The sequence below is a fragment of the Nipponia nippon genome, unplaced genomic scaffold (genome assembly GCF_047370975.1).
Source record: "Nipponia nippon isolate SJK-2023a ecotype South Korea unplaced genomic scaffold, ASM4737097v1 scaffold_4, whole genome shotgun sequence".
Classification (NCBI taxonomy): domain Eukaryota; kingdom Metazoa; phylum Chordata; class Aves; order Pelecaniformes; family Threskiornithidae; genus Nipponia; species Nipponia nippon.
The window spans coordinates 20,154,934-20,173,216 of record NW_028262358.1 but is presented as its reverse complement, the minus strand read 5'-3'; the positions used below and the strand labels follow the sequence as shown (position 1 = coordinate 20,173,216).

The 18,283-nt window shown below is 38.6% G+C and overlaps 1 protein-coding gene across 2 annotated transcripts in view; it reads left to right on the top strand.

The window, feature by feature from the left end:
- CNIH3 (cornichon family AMPA receptor auxiliary protein 3) overlaps positions 1–17,550 on the top strand; it is a 66,236-nt gene extending 48,686 nt beyond the window's left edge. Inside the window, exons 4-7 of one of the 2 annotated variants that reach the window (XR_015708817.1) lie at positions 3,548–3,660; positions 6,177–6,320; positions 8,368–8,671; positions 8,764–17,550. Coding sequence is in view for 1 of the 2 variants with exons in the window: in XM_087776893.1 (XP_087633019.1) it covers positions 3,548–3,660; positions 6,177–6,320; positions 8,368–8,395 (285 nt within the window). In the remaining variant the exon portion in view is untranslated. Of the gene's footprint in view, positions 1–3,547; positions 3,661–6,176; positions 6,321–8,367 lie in introns of both variants that reach the window. The other variant, XM_087776893.1, reaches the window with a different exon arrangement.
- Positions 17,551–18,283: the final 733 nt, after the last annotated feature.

Sequence of the window (18,283 nt, the reverse complement as noted above, 5' to 3'; positions counted from 1 at the left end):
CATTTCAGTGGCTTAACAGTGACTGGGAAAGTCTGATGCACTTGTTACAGTTGATTTTCTAAGCATGAGAATTTAATAGCACTGATGAAGGGAGATTACTATTCCTGCTATAATATCTTCCCAGTTTTGGTTTCTGTGAGGTATTTTATATGCCCTGTTCACTGGCAAGACAAACTGTAAGAGTCATTCCATGTGAAAATGATACAATGTTCTGTAAAAGCAAATTACATTTGAGAAGGAGGTATCCATATGTAATAAACAGAATAAGGAGGAAAAGTACTGACAAAAAAAGATGGGTTTACCTTTTGTATAAGAACAACAGAATATATTTAGGAAAGAGGAAACAATAACATTATTTAGGACTGAGCTTCCTGAGAGATGCCCTTCTGCAGTTTCAGTCTGCAGAGGTCTTTGTATTCCTGTAAACACAAAGCTGCTGCTGACAGGTGCTTGGCTTCAGTGCTTGTTTTCCCATGCTTTAGTTCAGCCAAACCTAGATGTCTATACACAGCAAAGCCTGCCTTATTTTCTTTGGAATTACAGGGGAAGAATTTACCTACATGTGCAGGTATGCCTGTACTACTTTGTATGAGGATGTATTGTATATTTATGGTGAGATGGTAATGATATGAGTATGATATCTACCTAAGATTTTACATTTTAAATGCAAATGATGGATTGGGAATAATGATTTTGAATGTTTACTGATGTGGATATTTACTTAAATATACACATCAGAGCAAAATTTAGAAAAGGTACAGTAGTTTCTTTCCCTTGCTTATGTTATAGCAAAAGGTGTTTCTGATTAGCAGCAGAATTTTGCTCTGGAAGCTGACTTTCTTTTCAAGCTTTCCTGTGGTTTTCCACAAGTAAATGTCAGCCAGCAGAATTTCTGGTGATAAATTTATAATGCCATTCATTAGCTTGGGACTCAAAGTGACGAAGTTGCAGCCCTTAAGAATTGTGCTGCTTTGCCAGTTTCTCCTTCAACTCAGTGTTCCATAACCATCTTGAGACTTCATCTTGAGCAGTGTCAGAAAGCAGAGGTTGTTATCTGAATCAGGGTGTTGCCCTGTATATGTGTGTGTGTGTGTGTATATAAAAATATATATATATATAAGTAATTATATAAATAATATATCTAATATATAAAAATACATATATAAAATAAATATAATATAAAAATATATAATAAATATATAAAAATATAAATATATAAAAATATAAATATATATATATAATATAAATATATTATAGTTTATATCCTAACATGTTTACCATCTGACAGCTTCATATGCTCTCCCAGAAATGAATTACAGATGTTAGTTTAATTCCTGTTGCACAGCTATCTGTATCACAGAAGTTACTATTGCAGTTGACTATGTCAGCAGAAACAACAAGGATTGACTGCTGCTTGTTTCTCAAACTGCTTTCCTCTCTCCAAGAGTCAAATCCCATGTTTGCTAAAGTTGATTGACAGTTTCCATTGGTTTCAGAGGACATTGTGTCAAACTGCAGGATGATTCTTACAGCCAAGAACTGAGGGAATGTTATTTTTTAGTTATTTAGTTATTCAGCTATTCAGTTTGCTTTTCCTCACAAGCCTTGCTGTTAGTACCTTTCTACACTTCATGCTTTCAATTCTCTCGCCTCCTTTTAGATTTGGTCTCTTAGGTAAATCGCCTGAATATAAACTGCAGTTGGCTTTGCAGGCTGGGCTTTGTTTGCTTCTTTGCATGAATTCTCCTCAGAAACTGTGATCAGCACTGATCCTTTATTTATTTATGTCCACAAGAATATATCACTCCAAGGAAAGGGTAAAGAGATCTAAATGACCCATTTGTTGTTCTGTCAAAAGCATAGGTAGATCTAATTTACACCAGAAACTGTGACTGGAAAGTGAGTCTGTTTCTGAGAGTCCACTGCTCCCTTTGTTTCCTTTCTAGCTTCACAGCAGATTTTTTGTTTTGTTTTGTTTTTTGTGCACTGCATAAATTTTCACCATGGGTTTCCTTCCCTGTTGTTACCAGCCAGCCCACTGATCAGGCACTAGGGTTGTGTTCTTGATAAGTTTGTGGATTGTGTTGGAATCAGAAATCAAAGATGTGATAATGAATGTAATATGCTTTTAAGTGTTGTAATGTTTAGTGGGTAGTCATACATCATGAAGACATTTCTTGTCTGCAATTTGTGATGAAGATGAATCATTCTTTGGGGAAAGGTTATAGTCATGTTGTAAATCACATTCTAAAAATGAAAAAAAAAAAATAATCCAGCAGTGATAAATAACTACCATCTGGAATCAGAACTATATAGTTGTATTATGATTTGTCATCCACATAAGATAAGCTTTTGAGGATGTTTAAGTTGAAGGCATAGACACAACAGTATCCAAATGTGTTAACTACTTTAAGTAGCGAAGTTAAATGACAGTAAAAAGAAAAATATTCCCTGTGAGGTGGAAAGACTCCTAGAACCAAGAAGATGGAATTCATTGCAGCACAGCTGTATGGGAGTAGGTAGACATTGGGAATAACTGTATTAGTAGGTTTTACATCGCTTCAAAAAAATAGGGCTCACTAATTATTTGACAGATGAAAATGAATTTGCATCAAAAGAAGCCCCTCAAAGGCTTTTTGTGATTTAACTTTGGTTGATGTAGCTCCAAGATGCAGCAAGGGATGCAGGTGAACTGTGTAAGGGATTGTCTAGCTTCGAGAAATATGTACTGCTGGAAATTAATCTCTTCTATGACTTGAATGAAGAAGAGAAATAGAGATTTCTGACAAAAGGCATTGGAAGAAAACCAGAGAGGAAAGACAGCTAAGAAATGGGAAAGCAGTGAAAAAAGCAAAATGCCTTTAGAAATAACTACTCTGAATCAACATCACGTAAATTTCTGTTTCTGCCAGCTGCCCACTCACTTTCTCTTTTAATAGAAAGAATCATTTTGGGTCTGAAACAAGTAGTGTGGGGAGCCATAGATTTACTAAGGAAGTGAGTTTCCTGTCTTAGTGGGTTTTAGCTCGCAACACTGAGTAATGGATTTGATCTCTTTAGGGTGTATGTAACATATCAAAATGGTAGAAGCAGCCTTTTTCCAAGGATGCTCCTCCAATATAGAAGTGAAGCTTCGGTAATAGCTTTATTATTTCCTTTCTGAATGCATCAGTAATGAAACTTACTTCCTTAAGAACTCTTTTACAGGCATTCATTTAGTCTCACAGTGCTTCTGTGAGGGAGGCAGTAATATAATTTACATTTTGTAGACAGAAATCTGGAGCACTGGCTAAGACAGTAAATAATTTGTCCTGTGCCTCTCAACAAGCCCCTGGAGTACAGCCATGGTTAGAACCTGGACAAACCTGGCGCTGCATCTTGTGCTCATTGCTCCTAACCAAGCTGTCTGTCAACTGAGGTATGTCTAGGGACAGACAGACACACAGGAGACTTGCAGAGATGGTTTGTTTTCTGAAAAACTGCTTAGGTGACTAAAATCAGAGAGGTATTTTACTGACATCTGTTATTCCTGTTCCTTTCTTTTTAGCTGGTGTTGCCGGAGTACTCTATCCATAGTCTTTTCTGCATAATGTTTTTGTGCGCTCAAGAGTGGCTCACACTGGGGTTAAACGTTCCTTTGCTTTTTTATCACTTCTGGAGGTAAGCCCGTCTTTTATATGCTCACTGCTTGTTTAGCCTTATTTGCCAACTTGGCACACGTGCAGGTTGTATGAACTATGAAGTGCAGTGATAGGAGTATGGCTGAATATCTTTTGCCTAGAAGCTTTTGCCTATAAGCAGCTGAAACTTATGTTTCCAGAGAAAAAGTAAATATTTTTCATGAATGTTTAGGATGGGTAAAGAAAACAAATAATAATATAAATGTGGCTTTCAGTTACTAACTTAAATTAACATTCCAAAGGGTATCAGGATATGCTCACCACAACTGAATGAAAACTTGGGAATGAAATAGGCTGGAATCTGACAGTGGAATTTGATGAGGCTCTAAATACTTCACAGATAGGGAGCTGTAAGGCAGTTCATATCTGAATGATCTTGGACCTATTCATTCAGCCCCAGCAAGGAAACCTTTCCATTGGAATTGTGAAATAGAGACTGGGCAGGTTGACAGAATTTTGCTTCTTATCTTCTTTGGCAGCTTTATGCTTTTTTTTTTTTTTTCCAGTATAAAATAAGTTGTTTCTTGCTATACAGTAGAGAATTTCTGTTCTGCAAGAGAAGTCTCTCTTAGAGACCCTCGGAGTCGGGATTGCAGTAGATGAAAAGCTGTTATCTTCACCCTGCCCATGTGAAAAAGTGGGGAGTGTTTCCGCTCTGGGTCTCTGCTATGTGTTTATATTCACTGAGGGGCTTTGAGTTGATCGTGTAAGACCTGCTGTTGAGCAGCCTTAATGTTTTCTGGACAGGCAGTGCAGCTGCTGCTGCTGCATCTTCCTCTGCATTCTAGGGGAGGATCAGCCTTCTGTTGCCTCTGAAGATAACCAGGAGGCGTCAGTTTTTGTGGTTGCCAGTCTGGAGTCTTCGCTAGTTTTGCATTTCCACAATGTTTGTAAAAGATTGCACAGATGATTTTTGTCTGTCAGGGTCTCTTTGTGTTACAAAGATACATATGGCAGCAGATAGCTCCTGTTGTGAAGTAGCTTGAAGAATAATTCTGTAAAGAAGGCAAAACCATTATCTCAACCAGGAACTAAAAAGTAGTAGCTTTTTTACACTATTTTCTGCAAAAGGCTGGAAGTAATGCAGAGGCATATGATAAAGTGTATTATTCAGAAGTTAGAGTCACAGTATAGTTCTCAGAAAGCTAAATGGAGTGCAGCTACGAGTGCTTTTCTGCCTGTTGGTTGGGTGCAATAAAAATAATGTTTTATAGTACTGTTTTACTAAAGGTTAATAACCAAAGTGTGACAATAGTACTGGTTTTAAAAGTTAGAAAAATAAATTGTATTTTATGTCCAAGGTGAAAATGATCAGACTCTAAATAATGATATCAACCTTTAGAGAGAACTTTTGATTTTCTTTGTTTCCATGGTTCTCCATATGTTTTGCTATAATTACTCTGTATTTTCTGCTATTTTAACCACAGGCAGGTTTGGGTTCATTGTGAAAGTTCTGCACAAAACCATGGGAAGATACTGTGTAATATCTTCATCCCAATGAAGATAATTAAGCAAGGTTTCACTTGTGGTCTCTGTAAAATAATTTGCAGTGTTCTTAGAGATTATAAGTGGATATGACTAATATTGGAAAGGAGGAAGGCGAGGTTATTATGAGAACATTTACTTTCAAAGTTTGCTGCTGGCGACTTGTATGGGGTTTTTATATCTACCTATCTATCTATCTATAAGCAATCCCAGCAACGTTCAGTGGTTACATTACTATTTCAAAGCAACAGAAATAACAATATTTCATCTGATTCGTGCTGATCTTAAAGCAGTTCATTAACTTCGTTGAGGGCTTCTTTTTTGGTTTGCTTTTGCTTTTTACTGCAAAGTAACCGAGACAAAAGCTCATTTGCCAAAAAAGTTCCTTTGTTGGGATTTTCTCAAGCGTCCAGTCATTGCTGAGAATAATTAGAAATTTCTCCTATGTAAGAAGAAAAACATTTTCCAATTAAAATGATTTGGATGATAGTTTTTTGAGCAATGCTACATGTAGAAAACATTAGTCAGCCAGATCTTATGTTACTCCATATTGACTTTTTTCCTTTCTAGAGTTGAAGGAACTGAGCTATTAGTTGATTGAAACTGTCACTTTTCATCATGTCTGAAATCAATTGTGTAGATGCAGTGAAAGCCCAGTAATCCTTCCTCCATGCTGTGATCACAAGCCACCACATATTGTCACTCACAGTATTTAAGTTGTTAGTGAGTAAGCCAGAAGTAACTATATAGGAAGGGGGAATGTTTCGATCTAAAGAATTAATAGAGCACAGAAAGTCCACATTCATGAATTGCTTGGTTCTATGAGAACGGTATGCTTAGACCTGATTTTAACAACATCCAGAAATAGAGGCTTGAAAAAGAGAGGGAAATTCCTCCTGTATCGTGGAAGATGGTTGTCTTCTGAGCTGGTGATCAGGAGAGTGTATATCCGCACATACTTAATGCAGAATGTTACAGAGTCATTTTACATGTCTTCTCCTGCTCTTTCAGGTATTTTCGTTGCCCAGCAGATAGTTCAGAGCTAGCATATGATCCACCTGCAGTCATGAATGCAGATACCTTGAGTTACTGTCAAAAAGAGGCCTGGTGTAAGCTAGCTTTCTATCTCCTTTCCTTCTTCTACTATCTGTACTGGTAAGTCTGGTCATTTCACGGAAATAGTAGCTGCTTTTCATTTAACATGCCAAATTGTATTTAGGAATGACTGGAACCAATTGCTCATTTCCTTAGTCTTTTAAAACTTGCTTCTGATCTTGATTCAGGGAAGCATGCCCCCTTAAACAGCATGTGCTTATATCTGCTGACACCTCAGTACAGAGTATTAAGTGTTGTATCTAAGGCCTGAGCCAGGCCCCAGGGCCAACCCAAGGAAAAAATTTTTGCTTGTCTGCATAGTCTGTTAGGACGGGTGAAATAGCAAGTGTTTTGATACTGACATTACATCAGATAAAAATTATAATGTTCTTATGATTCAAGAGAATCATAAGAAAAATACTACATCTATTGGTGTAGTGATGCTCAAGATGGTAAGTAAATGGGTAGGTAGATGGTGGGTAGGAACATGGGGTGCATCATGCCTGTAGTCATTCCTACAGCCTCCCTTTCATTACAGAGTAAGCCTGTGCATGGTCCAAATCCCTAACTTAAGTACATTCTTGAAGATATGTACCCCATTTGTGTGTTATATGTAGCCCAGTTGTGTGTTGTCCCCCCTGCCCCTTTCAGCTGTCAGATGTCCTTAGTGCACAGTCACAAATGCCCAGTGCAAGAATATGTGAGGATCATACTTAAGGTAAGGCCTTGGCAGAATCCCTGTGCTTTTAGTTGCCCCTGTAATCACACCATAAAACTACTTGACAACAAAGGTTAACACACTTTAAATGGAGGTGTTGTTTTATGATGCCTGCCTTCTACTCCTTCTTCCATGATATATTTGCATACAGTGCCTCTTCAAGCCAGTCTTGCATGCAGTAATCCCTCTGTAAGGCAGGTTTGTACGCTAGTGGAAGGAGATAAATGTTATTTCGCCTTTGATCACTGGTACATTATCTGTTCTGTTGTTCCCCATATCTTGAGGAGTCATTGCTGCAGGTTGTTGTTTCTCAATATTACTTTTAAATATTATGGACAACAAAGTTTTCTGTCCACATGTGCATGTGTATGTGCCTGTGTCTGCCTACAGGAGAGAGAGAAAGAAACTAGAAGGGCTCAGACTCAGAGAAGCTGGTAGGTGCCTAACTCACACTGAGATGGATGGGGCATGAGAATCTGAGCAGGAGTTTAGCATCCAGTAGCTTTGTGTGTTTGGGCTGAGTGCCTTTGCCCACCCTTTTTATGGGGGCAAGAGTGGAAAGCATGGCAGTTACGCTAGACAAGCCCTGTTGGTAGTGCAAGGAGAGATGGCAAAGCATGGCTGGAGACAGAAGCATTTTTAACCCCACATTTTTGTGTTGGCTAAAAGACCCTGTCAAAGTCAGCTGTGTAGTGTGGTCTAGCATTTCTGCTGGGAGTCTGCTGTTGTGCAGCTTCCTCTGAGCCCTGTTTCCTTCATTCTAAAATGTGGCCATAAGCCAAAATCCACTGCCCCAGTGCTAAATGAAATAGTATTAATTACATTCAGTTTTGCTGTGCTTTCCTGGGTATTGTCAGAATTCGAATTGCTGTAAAATGGAGCTGTGGCAATATACTGGGATTTCTTCACTTTTCAGAGTTGCATTTAATATGCATTTAATATTCACTCCAGCTGGTGTCTGCATTTTATGTGTCTTCTACTGCATGGAGTTTTTTCCAAAGGAAACAAAATAATGCAGTTTCATGGGAAACCTTGCCTGCCCTGCTGAGAGTTGCTGGTTGAAGTTTTAAAGATCAAACACACTAAAGCAAAATGGTTTTGTTTCTTCACTGTTCAAATTCAGACATCAGACTGCACTTTAATAAGCTCAAACACAGCTTGTGGTGCAGTAGGATGTTGATAATGAATTTGTTATTTCTTGAGTGCTTTTTGATACCCATCTTGAATACACCATAATTAAGATGCTTTAGAGAGATAGAAAGAATGCAAAGGAAAGCACAGGCCATTACAGTCAGACCTGAGGAACAGACAGTAAAGGGTTATAAAAATAAAAGTGCTCTGTATGCTTCAAAAGGATACTTTCATATTGTGTCTTTCTTTTACATTCAGCATGATCTACACTTTGGTGAGCTCTTAACTGAAAGATCATCATTAAAGACTGAAAACAACAAAGGCTGGAGGTGCAAGAATGAGTGAGCCAAGTGAAGCATGATTAAAAAAAAAAAAAAAAAGCAAAGAGAGGAAAACTTTGAACCCAAGAAGTAAATAGAGTATGAGAAAGAGAGACCCAGCAAGAAGAAGCAGAATACCATGGGAGAATGGACGAGTTAACTGTGTTTATGTCCTGTTTCTCAATGTGTTGCAGTAAATGACTTTCAAAACCCAAACAAAACAAACAAAAAAATGCAACAAGGTGGGCCAACTTACACAACTATTCACCTCCCAGGGATAATGCTGCTTGGTTTTGTGGATTCATTATAAACTCTAGTCCCTACTGTCTTCCAGGGAGCAAAGTTTCTTTTCTTAATGACTATCTTGGACTGAGGAAGCAGAGGGCAAGATCATATTACACAGAAAGAACAGCTATACCACACATTCTGAAAATGAGGACCGTCTGGAGTTCAGATAAGATGTGTGACTGTTCTGCAGGGATGTTCACATGACACTAATCAAACCGGGATGTCGGGTCTTGTGGAATTGCTTCAGTGTTTTTTTTTTTTTCCACCCATAACAACAATAACAAAGGAATTTGCAGTTGCAGTGTTCTGTTTTCTAATGATATGCTATTTCTGTAGGTGAACGTCCACTATATTTCTGTACTTCATTTGTGATGCACCAATAACATACAGTGATATGTATAAATACATTGAGTTTGACCTAATCATGCCAAGCACTTATCAGAATAGTGTTCCTCTGACTGCAAAAAAAAAAGGTAAAAGCTACATATATTAAGGAGGATTGTAACATAGCAATTATATTCATCACAATGCAGGGTAACAAAATACTGGACCAGCTAATCGTGGTCTGGAATTCTGTTTTGCAGCTTTATTTCTGCTGTCAAATTTAAGCTGAAACAAATATACAAAGTGTTTTTGTCTTGTACGGGGTTCGTATTGAAAGATGTTAAGTTTTGTATAATTTAAAAGTTTTTAGATTTTATCATATAATTCTCATTTAAATTCATATATATGGGCTGTATAACTTTATATATATATATGTATATACAAATACACATCTGTATAAATACTCACAATCTATTTATATTTTAGCTTAATCTGTTTGATGGACAGGTGAAAGGCATCAAGTGTCCAGAACAGCTGCTAAATATATTTCAGCGCTGAGCCTAGTGGACCAGGGCTGGTTCCCTCAAAGTCACTAAGGTATTTCAGTGCAGCCACTGGTGCTCTGGGTAGTAGGCAAGCCTGTAAGATCAAGACTAACACCAGTGCATGCACAGAGACCACTTGGATCTTGCATTGTGAACGAGCTAATAAGGTATGTTGCTACTAGAGATGCTGCAGAGAACAGTGCTTGGTTACAGCTGGTCTTGTTAGCACTAGCTCATTGTTGACCCTGCCAGATTTGGTCTGTCTATTGAGAGCTAGTAGATTGTTCCTGTACCAAACTCTGAGGACTTTTTAGTCTGGGACTTCAGCCAGAGAAATGCAGCCCTGCATTCAGTACCGCCCCAGTGCTAACATACCCTGTTTCAGAGCATGGTGCAGAATCAATGGCTGAATGGAGTCGTCTCATGCCTGGTAAGGTCCAAACTGAGCTGGAGTTACTGCATGTGTACAGTGCCAACACTCTTTCTGGTTTTAGCTGGCTATGTTAGCAAAATTAAATCCTGTTAGCCTGCAAAGCACAGTTGCTGCCTGCAAACTGTCTGCTCCTGGACCATGCCAACTCCCAAGTCATGCCTGGGCATTGCTTGGAAGAATGATAGCTGGCCTGCAGAAAAATTATACTAGGGGTCATTCTAACAATATTTAGATGATCAAGATGTCCCAAGTGCTGACGTTCTTTAATTTACAAGTACAGACATAGCCAGTAGGTCTTCCTGGATGTAGTTTAACTTCTTACAACATAGCATTCCCAGTTCCAGAAGCACACAACACGGCTGCCAAATCAGGTTACTTGGGAAGCTAATTTGTGCTCTGATGGTTCGTTATTTGGATTGCACACACTACAGAAGTGGCTAAACTGCTCTTGAAATCATACTGACCCTGCAATCAATATATATGTATTCGCTTGGAGCATGCTTGAGATCAGAAGCTTTGCTGGGTCATCACAGAGCTTACCGATAAAGCTCTGCTGCCATGGTATAATTAATGCACAGCCCATAAAAAGCTGATGATTGTCTGTAACTGAATTTCTTCTCTACATCCTAGCATCTACAGAAGTTCTACAGAAGTATAGGAACTAGATTCACAAGAGCAAATCACAGTGAATAACTTCTAGGTATCTTGCTATCTCATGAAGCTCTCAACTCTGAGCAGGTGACTGTGTCTTCCAGGCATCTCCCAGGATGCATAGGAGGTGGAAAAAATTTAATTCAGGTTTCTTATCGTCCAGATATGCACTTTAAACTCAGTTTCATCAAAAGGCCTGCAATTTTTTTGTGAGGCTGGATGGGTGAAAGTATGATCACATCTTGCCTGAAAACACACAATTTTAAAATCCTGAGATTTAGCCATGAGCTAGACTGCCAGCGGGTCAATTGCTTGCCGACAGAGCTGGGCAGAAGCTCTGTTAGTTTTTGTAACTGGCATTGGCATCTAATTCTTGACTTTACACAAGAGGTGCTTACATACGTAGGTCTTCTGAATGTAGCTTCAGGTGACTTCATGGGAATAATGCTTGAATGGATGTGCTAGGTCAGTTAAAACAAGTTCTCTATTTCAGGCAACTTCGTGAATATACTTATCAAACTCCACTTGAAAGCAGAACAGTTTGTTTGATCCCACTACTGCTAATAAGCAAGTGTTTCCAGTATCTCACTGCTCTGATACTAGAAAGTTTTTCTGCATTTCCAGAGTAAATTCGTTCTTGGATAATTTATCCACTTGCTTTTGAGCCAACATTAGCCTAAATACACTTTATCTCATGCTGCTTAAGACCTTGATACGTAGAGAGAGCAGTCCTTTTCAGCCTCCATTCTGTTAGAAGTGAACCGTCTCTTTTTCCATCCTCCCATAGAAAAGCTCTCCATTCTACATGTCTTCTTTAAAGGATTTCTCTGTTGTCTTTCCACTCAAATTAATCTTTCTTAAGAGTGGATGATCACAGCTGTTCACAGTATTCTGGAGAATAACTAGTCCTTACTATGAATGGACGATGAAAGTTAACATTCTCAGTTCTTACCAATAATCCTTATTCAAAAAAATAATCCCACTGCTCTCAATAGCATTTTGTTTCTCTTCAAGAAGAATCTTAATATAAAGTCAATGGAAAAAATTGTTTAATATGAGATACTTTCCCTTTGATTGAATTCAATGAAGCTTCTTCTGAGCAAAAATAATTTATGAAACTGGCCAAAGCATTAATTGGAGGAAGTGTTTAATGTAAGACATGTATCTCCAACCAGAACTCAGGAGTAATGAGATCTTCTAAGGTGTCTGGCAGTATCAAGAAGCTACTAACGCTGTGGACCTCACAGACAACAGAGTAAGATACAGCCCTCAGCATGTTCCTTGCTCTGTGCTGTTAGCCAGGTGAGCTGCAGTATCTTGCTGGGTTACTCCAACAGACTACCACTGGTTGGCTGCAGTTCAGTGCTAAACCATTACCTGCTGTAGTGGCAGGTACCATATTCACACTGGTATTCAAATTAGTAATTGTCTTACAATGACAGGGTTGTGTCCTGGATTTGCCAAAGGGTAGAAAAAACCCAAAAGTTTTTTTTCTAAAGTCAAATAGCTGTGTTACATAACAGGAAGTGTAGGATTACTGTAAACAGTCCAGAAATTTACCCTGGATTCTTCTATGTTGTGGCTGTGTGCTCTGGCCTCCGAACAGTTGTACCCACGTGTAGTGGGTGTTCTCAAGTCCAGATTTGACGTTTTCTCTGTTAGACTTGCCAGCCATATTATAAGAGAAGAGGCACAAATAGAGGAAGGAACAATGAGGGATACAAGATACCTGTTGCCCTCTTAATCCCTGGCCGTGTATCTGGCTAAACACAAGCTAGGCATACTTTGACCAAAGCAAGGGAAGTAAAGAACTGCATAGCTGTTGGTGAAGAACAGAAAAAATGCTGTGATCTTTTGTCACAAGGCAGTCTCATCCCCATGTCACACTTGTAAGGGAGAAATAATCTATGCTATCCCTTTTGTCTCCAGTTCCTCCTTGTTGGTTGGTGGAGGCTAGAGATTTCCTCCCCAAGCCTGCTCCCTTCCTGCCTCTTTTCCTGGAAGGGTGAATGTTATTACTTAGGAGCAGCGGTTTTCTTCTCTCATATCCATCTTCTGGTGATACAGATAAACCCCACAAAAGTCATAAGAAAACATGTCATCTTCCTTTGCTCCTTTGAACAGGTGTGCAATGAGCACATGTTTAAATGAGTATTCATTTTCCTCATTTGCACCATCTGTAAAGTGAGAATGGTGATACCTAGCCTGTGAAATCTTTCCATACATATGATACTCTTTTTTTTTTCATAACTGTTGAATCTGCTTAAAGGGAAAAGGTAGGAGATGGAAAAACAAACTGTGAGAGGATGAGACCTGAATGAGCTGCTTACCAAAGGGGTACCTACACCGTGTGCTGGCCTGTTGCTGCCTGTTCCTGGAAGTGATGAAAAGGCAGCCCTGTTGGCAAGGTGTTGCTCTGTCCTATTTATAGTCAGGTAATTGCAGCAATGCTGAATAAAATTTGTTGCTGCTATGACTGTTTCAGTTTCAAATACAGCAAATCAATGCTGATAGCAGAATGCTTCGCCTACAAATAATTAAGTGCACTTAAGCTGTCAGAAATGTTTTTCCATCTGTTTCCTTGGGCCATACTCTTCCTTTTACACTAAGCCCCTGAAAGTGCAAGAAAAAGTTCTTCAATGTACATCTTCTTACAGAAACTGCACTGAGGTTTGTGATCTGGCGCTGCTTTTGGAGTCATGATTACTCATACTTTAGTATGGGTATTAGCAATCTATTGCTCTTCCTTTCTCCATTCTGTCTCCACACAGATATTTTTGTAAAACAAAAATTTTACAGGGCATGATCCAAAATCCTTGAATTAACTGGAGATTTTCTGTTGTTTCCAATAGACTTCAGTTAATCCATTACTCTAGAGCTACATGGGAAATAGGTCCACGCTGGAAAGTCCCTGGAGTTCTGCTGGTAGAGATTCCGTCCTTTAGATCTCGATATCGCATCCATTAATATAACTGAATTATATTAATGGAAGAGGAACATGCATTTCGGAGGGATAAATGTAACATTTCAGTGCTCATGCCAGACTGTCACAGGAAGTTATACAAACTTGGTAAAAATCTGGCTTCATGGAAGTTAACAGAAATCTTACTTCTTATTTCACGTCAGCGCCACTTAGCATTGTACAATTTCCACCAAGAGGTCAATGGAAATTAAAAATAAAAAGAAAACCATCAATAATTTTAGTTAATCAAAAATGTTATTGGATGTTAGCTAAAGCTTGGATTGTTACGATTAGAGCAGGGGATCAAAAGGTTGAAATACAGCAAGATATTTTTATTTGGGAAGCAACAAATATTAGACTGTCATCTGTGCTGCACTGAACTTTGCATTGGTGATCTCCATCCATATTCCTGCTCTGGTGATGTTTTTGATCATGCATTGCTCATGAACACATTGTTCTGATTTATTTTTGTTCTGCACAGTAATGCAATTGTAGGTGGGAAGGAGGGAAAATTCTGCTCTAAAATACAGCATTCCTCTTTTTTCTCCCAAATAACCAATGAACGTGCTGTAACAAAATTCTAATGATGTATTTCAGTGGTACATCTCAACCTAAGCATGAAGCTGTTTGCTGCGGTTGGTATTCTGCTGCAATTTAATAAATCACAGTCCTAGAAATATTTTTAAATGTTTACGCAATTAAAGTAGTTATTTTCTTACCGTTAAATAGCTGGCCATGTTCTCATGCAAGAGAAAATGTACTTCTGTGGCCCAATTCCATGACTTTCTGGGTAGTCAAACTTGCAGTAAAACTCTGAGGGATGTAAAGTGCTTTTAAAAATTTTTTTTCTAGTAATGGGACCCCATGTTTAGGTCATATATTATGGAAACGGAGTGAAGAGTTAAAAAGAGCCCAAAGCTCTCATTTTCTCCAAAGCTTGAATAGATGTTGCTCCTTTTTTCACGTGAAGTATCCCTAATATCACCAGTCTCCTGACAGATCTGAAGAAATCTGACCATCCTGTTGTTCTGACAGTTTCAGTCTTGTTAAGCAGATTTGCAGCCACTGATCATCAGCCTGAAACACTGACTGGAAAACATAGATCCTACAAACCACACCAGGATTTTTGGAAATGTTGTTTTAAGTAACACAGCAGAGATCCAGTCTTATGGAATAGCTCTCACCTGTGCATAGTAATATACAGTACCAAGCAAATAATAGCATAAGTAATATATAGTACAAGACATATAGTACAAATAAACCAGAATTTCTCCTTCATCTGTAATATATTTTTTGTAATACAGTACTTTGCTTGGTGTAAAAAGCAATATAAATTACAAGACAGAAGATAATCGGGCTGCAGCAGTTAACAGGAATGCAAAGTTTGACCGTAGTTATTTCTAAACATCTCAAATAATTACTGCTTTTGGCAGAGTTATTGACAGCTCGGAGTTACTGGAGGTGCAAATTATGATGTTAGTAGGAGATTTAGCAGTACATACGTTCGCTTCTTTTGGAATAAGAATCCATGTTTCTTTCTAAAGCATATTTAACACATTTTCAGACCTTACCTGACTCTCAATATATAGCAAATTTAAATATATTACAAAAAAAATCAAATGAAATGTAAATACAAAATATAGCAAACATGACAGATTCTTTAGCAAATTTCTAGAGAGCCTTGTTATTCAAAGGTAATTTTTAGGTTTGATATCATTTATTGTGGGTCTCTGAACTGTTGAAGCCCACTTGAATGCTGCCATTGTCAACAGCAACAGTTCTGCAGGAATGCGCGCAAATCCAAGCTTGGTTATGTCTTCCCAGCTGCTAAGAAACATCTTATCGTGGAGCCACATTTAGTATAGAGCAGATGACATCCACTTTGTCACTTTGAATCACTTGCCCTTTCAGAAGGTAAGAACATCCCAGTCCCAAACCCTTCTTAGCTATTTGCAGCCAGTGATGTTGACCTACCTTGTCTTTACAAGCACACACTGGTCTCCAGATTGAAAAATACCATCAGGCAAGAACAGTTTTCACTGACCTGTTCTTGAGCTTCAGCTTTTACTGTTTTGGAGTGGTTTTTTTTTTTTTGTCTGAAAGATTTATTTCCTATGCCTAATGACCAGCATCACTACATTGGTTTTGGAAGCCTTCCTCCCACCCACCCTTTTGTTGGGTTCATTTTAGTACATATCAAAATGTACTAAATCCATGTCTTTGAAATGTGTTTCTCCTCAGGTCTGATTTTCAGCATTCCTGCTCTTTCAGTGCTGAGTAGTCGTCCAGCCATAAAGAGGTATATAAATGAATTATAAAGTTCTATAAAATATCCAGTGGAGGAGGGCTCTTATCTATCCTTTCTTATAACAGAAAAACAATGGGAACACTGAAAAAAAATTGAGAAGCAAAGATGTGAAACATGAAAAGAAATATATGCCCTATTTTAATCAATGAACGCATTGTCTCAAAAGAGACAAGTGTCAGGACACCAAATATTCAGTATTGTTCCATGTGAACCTATACCCTTATATAGATAACAAACACTTCTATAGTTACATTTGAAAGAATAAAACTGTAGAAGAGTTAGAAACCTACAGCTTTCAGGAGCCATCCAGTTGCCAGTGGTTTGAGTTCAGCAGACTATTTACCCAGTGACCAGCTTATCTGTTACAAAGCATTTTCCACTTTGTTCTGAAAGGTCTGGAGGTGGCTGCTATAAAAGGCAGCAGCCGAAGCCAGATGGACCACTGCTGTGTTCGTTCAAGGACTCAGATTCTGTTCTCAAATGACCATAAATCCAGAACATCCAATGAATTAGAAACTGCGTTTCAAATTACTAACTTCTCTACACTGAGGATAAAACTTTCAAAAGCTCCTAAATTACTTCGAGTGTGAGTCTAATTTTCACAAAATACTTGCATATTTACTTAATAGGGCTAAGAATCCTAAGAACCTCTTGAAAATGAAAAGAAACACTTGTCCACATACCAAGACTTCAGTACGCAGGAGAAAGCGGTAAGAATTTGCCACGTGGTAGCTGTTCCTCACCAGGACCTTGCATTTGGGCTCTATACACTACAGCCTTGTACAGCGAAGTCTGCAGTTTCACAGGTGGTTTGCACTGGAGGTGCCCACAGAGGAAGTTACTGCAGAGTAGCTAATGTATTCTTCAGTCCTTTGTTGCTCTTTTGATTCGTTTTGTATACAGGTGAACCCTCAGACTCCTAAATACTTCAGGCACTTTAAAACGTTATTTGAGCGCAGTCTACTCACTTCTGTTAACTGCAGGGTATGTACTCTAATCAGCTAACCAGAAAGGATATAAAAATAAGGCAAAGCCAGATAATCCCTCTTTAAGAGATGAAGGTCTCGCGGTTGAGTTATCAGAACTGAGAAAATGAGAGTTCGGTTCTTGCCTGTTGCGCAGCCTTCCTTTGTCACTTTGGGCAGGCACTTAATCTCTCAGCTCACCGTCTCCTACCTGGAGGTGATAGCGCTTCCTTTCTCCCTCTTTTTGTCTGTTGTGTCACTTCAGATTATGAACTCTTGTGAGACGGAGCCATTTCTTTCTCTGAGTAATGCCTGGCACTGCATAGCGAAACTGGGAATTCCATGTCTAGATGGTATTATAATCATAAATAATTAATACTTTTTCTCATGGGAGGAAGCAACTGAGTTCAGTGGAAGTAGTCAAAATGTATTTGTTCCACTGTCGCCAAGATCGGTACCTGACCTGGTTTGTTGCTGTGCCTTAGGGCCTACTGACAAACTTAAGTGTGCTTTAGCCTCTGAATGCATGTAATGCTGTAATTTGATGCTGCTGAAAAGCACTAAAATGTAAAGAATAAAAAAATCTGAAAAGCTCCCTATTTCAGTATTTTGCACCCTTCTAATAGCTCTTTGCTCTAACCTTTCATCCCCTTCCTTTATCACACAGTGACATCCTGGTTTACTCGTCTTTCGGTGTTGTGTTGAAAGCAAGCCCAGGGCAAGCTTGGACTAAAATGGTGTCACTGGTTCTAATCCCGATCATTTGTCTGCTTGTGGACGTTTGTTTGAGAATTAAATTATCCTGTTTTGGTTTAAATGAGGCACAAATGGAAATCAGCTAATTTGATAGAAATCCTTTTTATTCTGGAATATGAATAAAGCCACATGTACAGGAATATGATGTTTAAATGTATTTATCTGCATTAGCATGAATTTGTTATCATACTAGATCAGAAGCATAGCAGTTGCCTCCATTTGGCAAAGGGTGATAGATTTTTATAGCTATAACCCAGCTGCAAAACAGCAGAGCTGTGTTCACAGGCAGGAACATACCCCAGTTGCGAGCACTGGTGTAAGCACTCTCTAACCTTTCATGGTGTGGAGTCATGCAGGTTACTGGTGGGCATCTGGCCTTTGAGCGAGTGCACTTGGGGACTAGTGTTCATAATCAGTTGGGAAGTAAAACTACCTGGGAAGTTAGAATATTAAACAGTGCTAAACTTCTGCAAAGTGGATGCATGTTTAACCCTTGTTTCTTCCACCACAGTTTACATCATCCTTGAATTTGGTGACTTAATATTTCAGTTTTAGGTCCTTGAGTTCAGCACTCAAGTAGGCTGCGCTTTTTTATAGGTATGTATAAGAGATATATATGTAT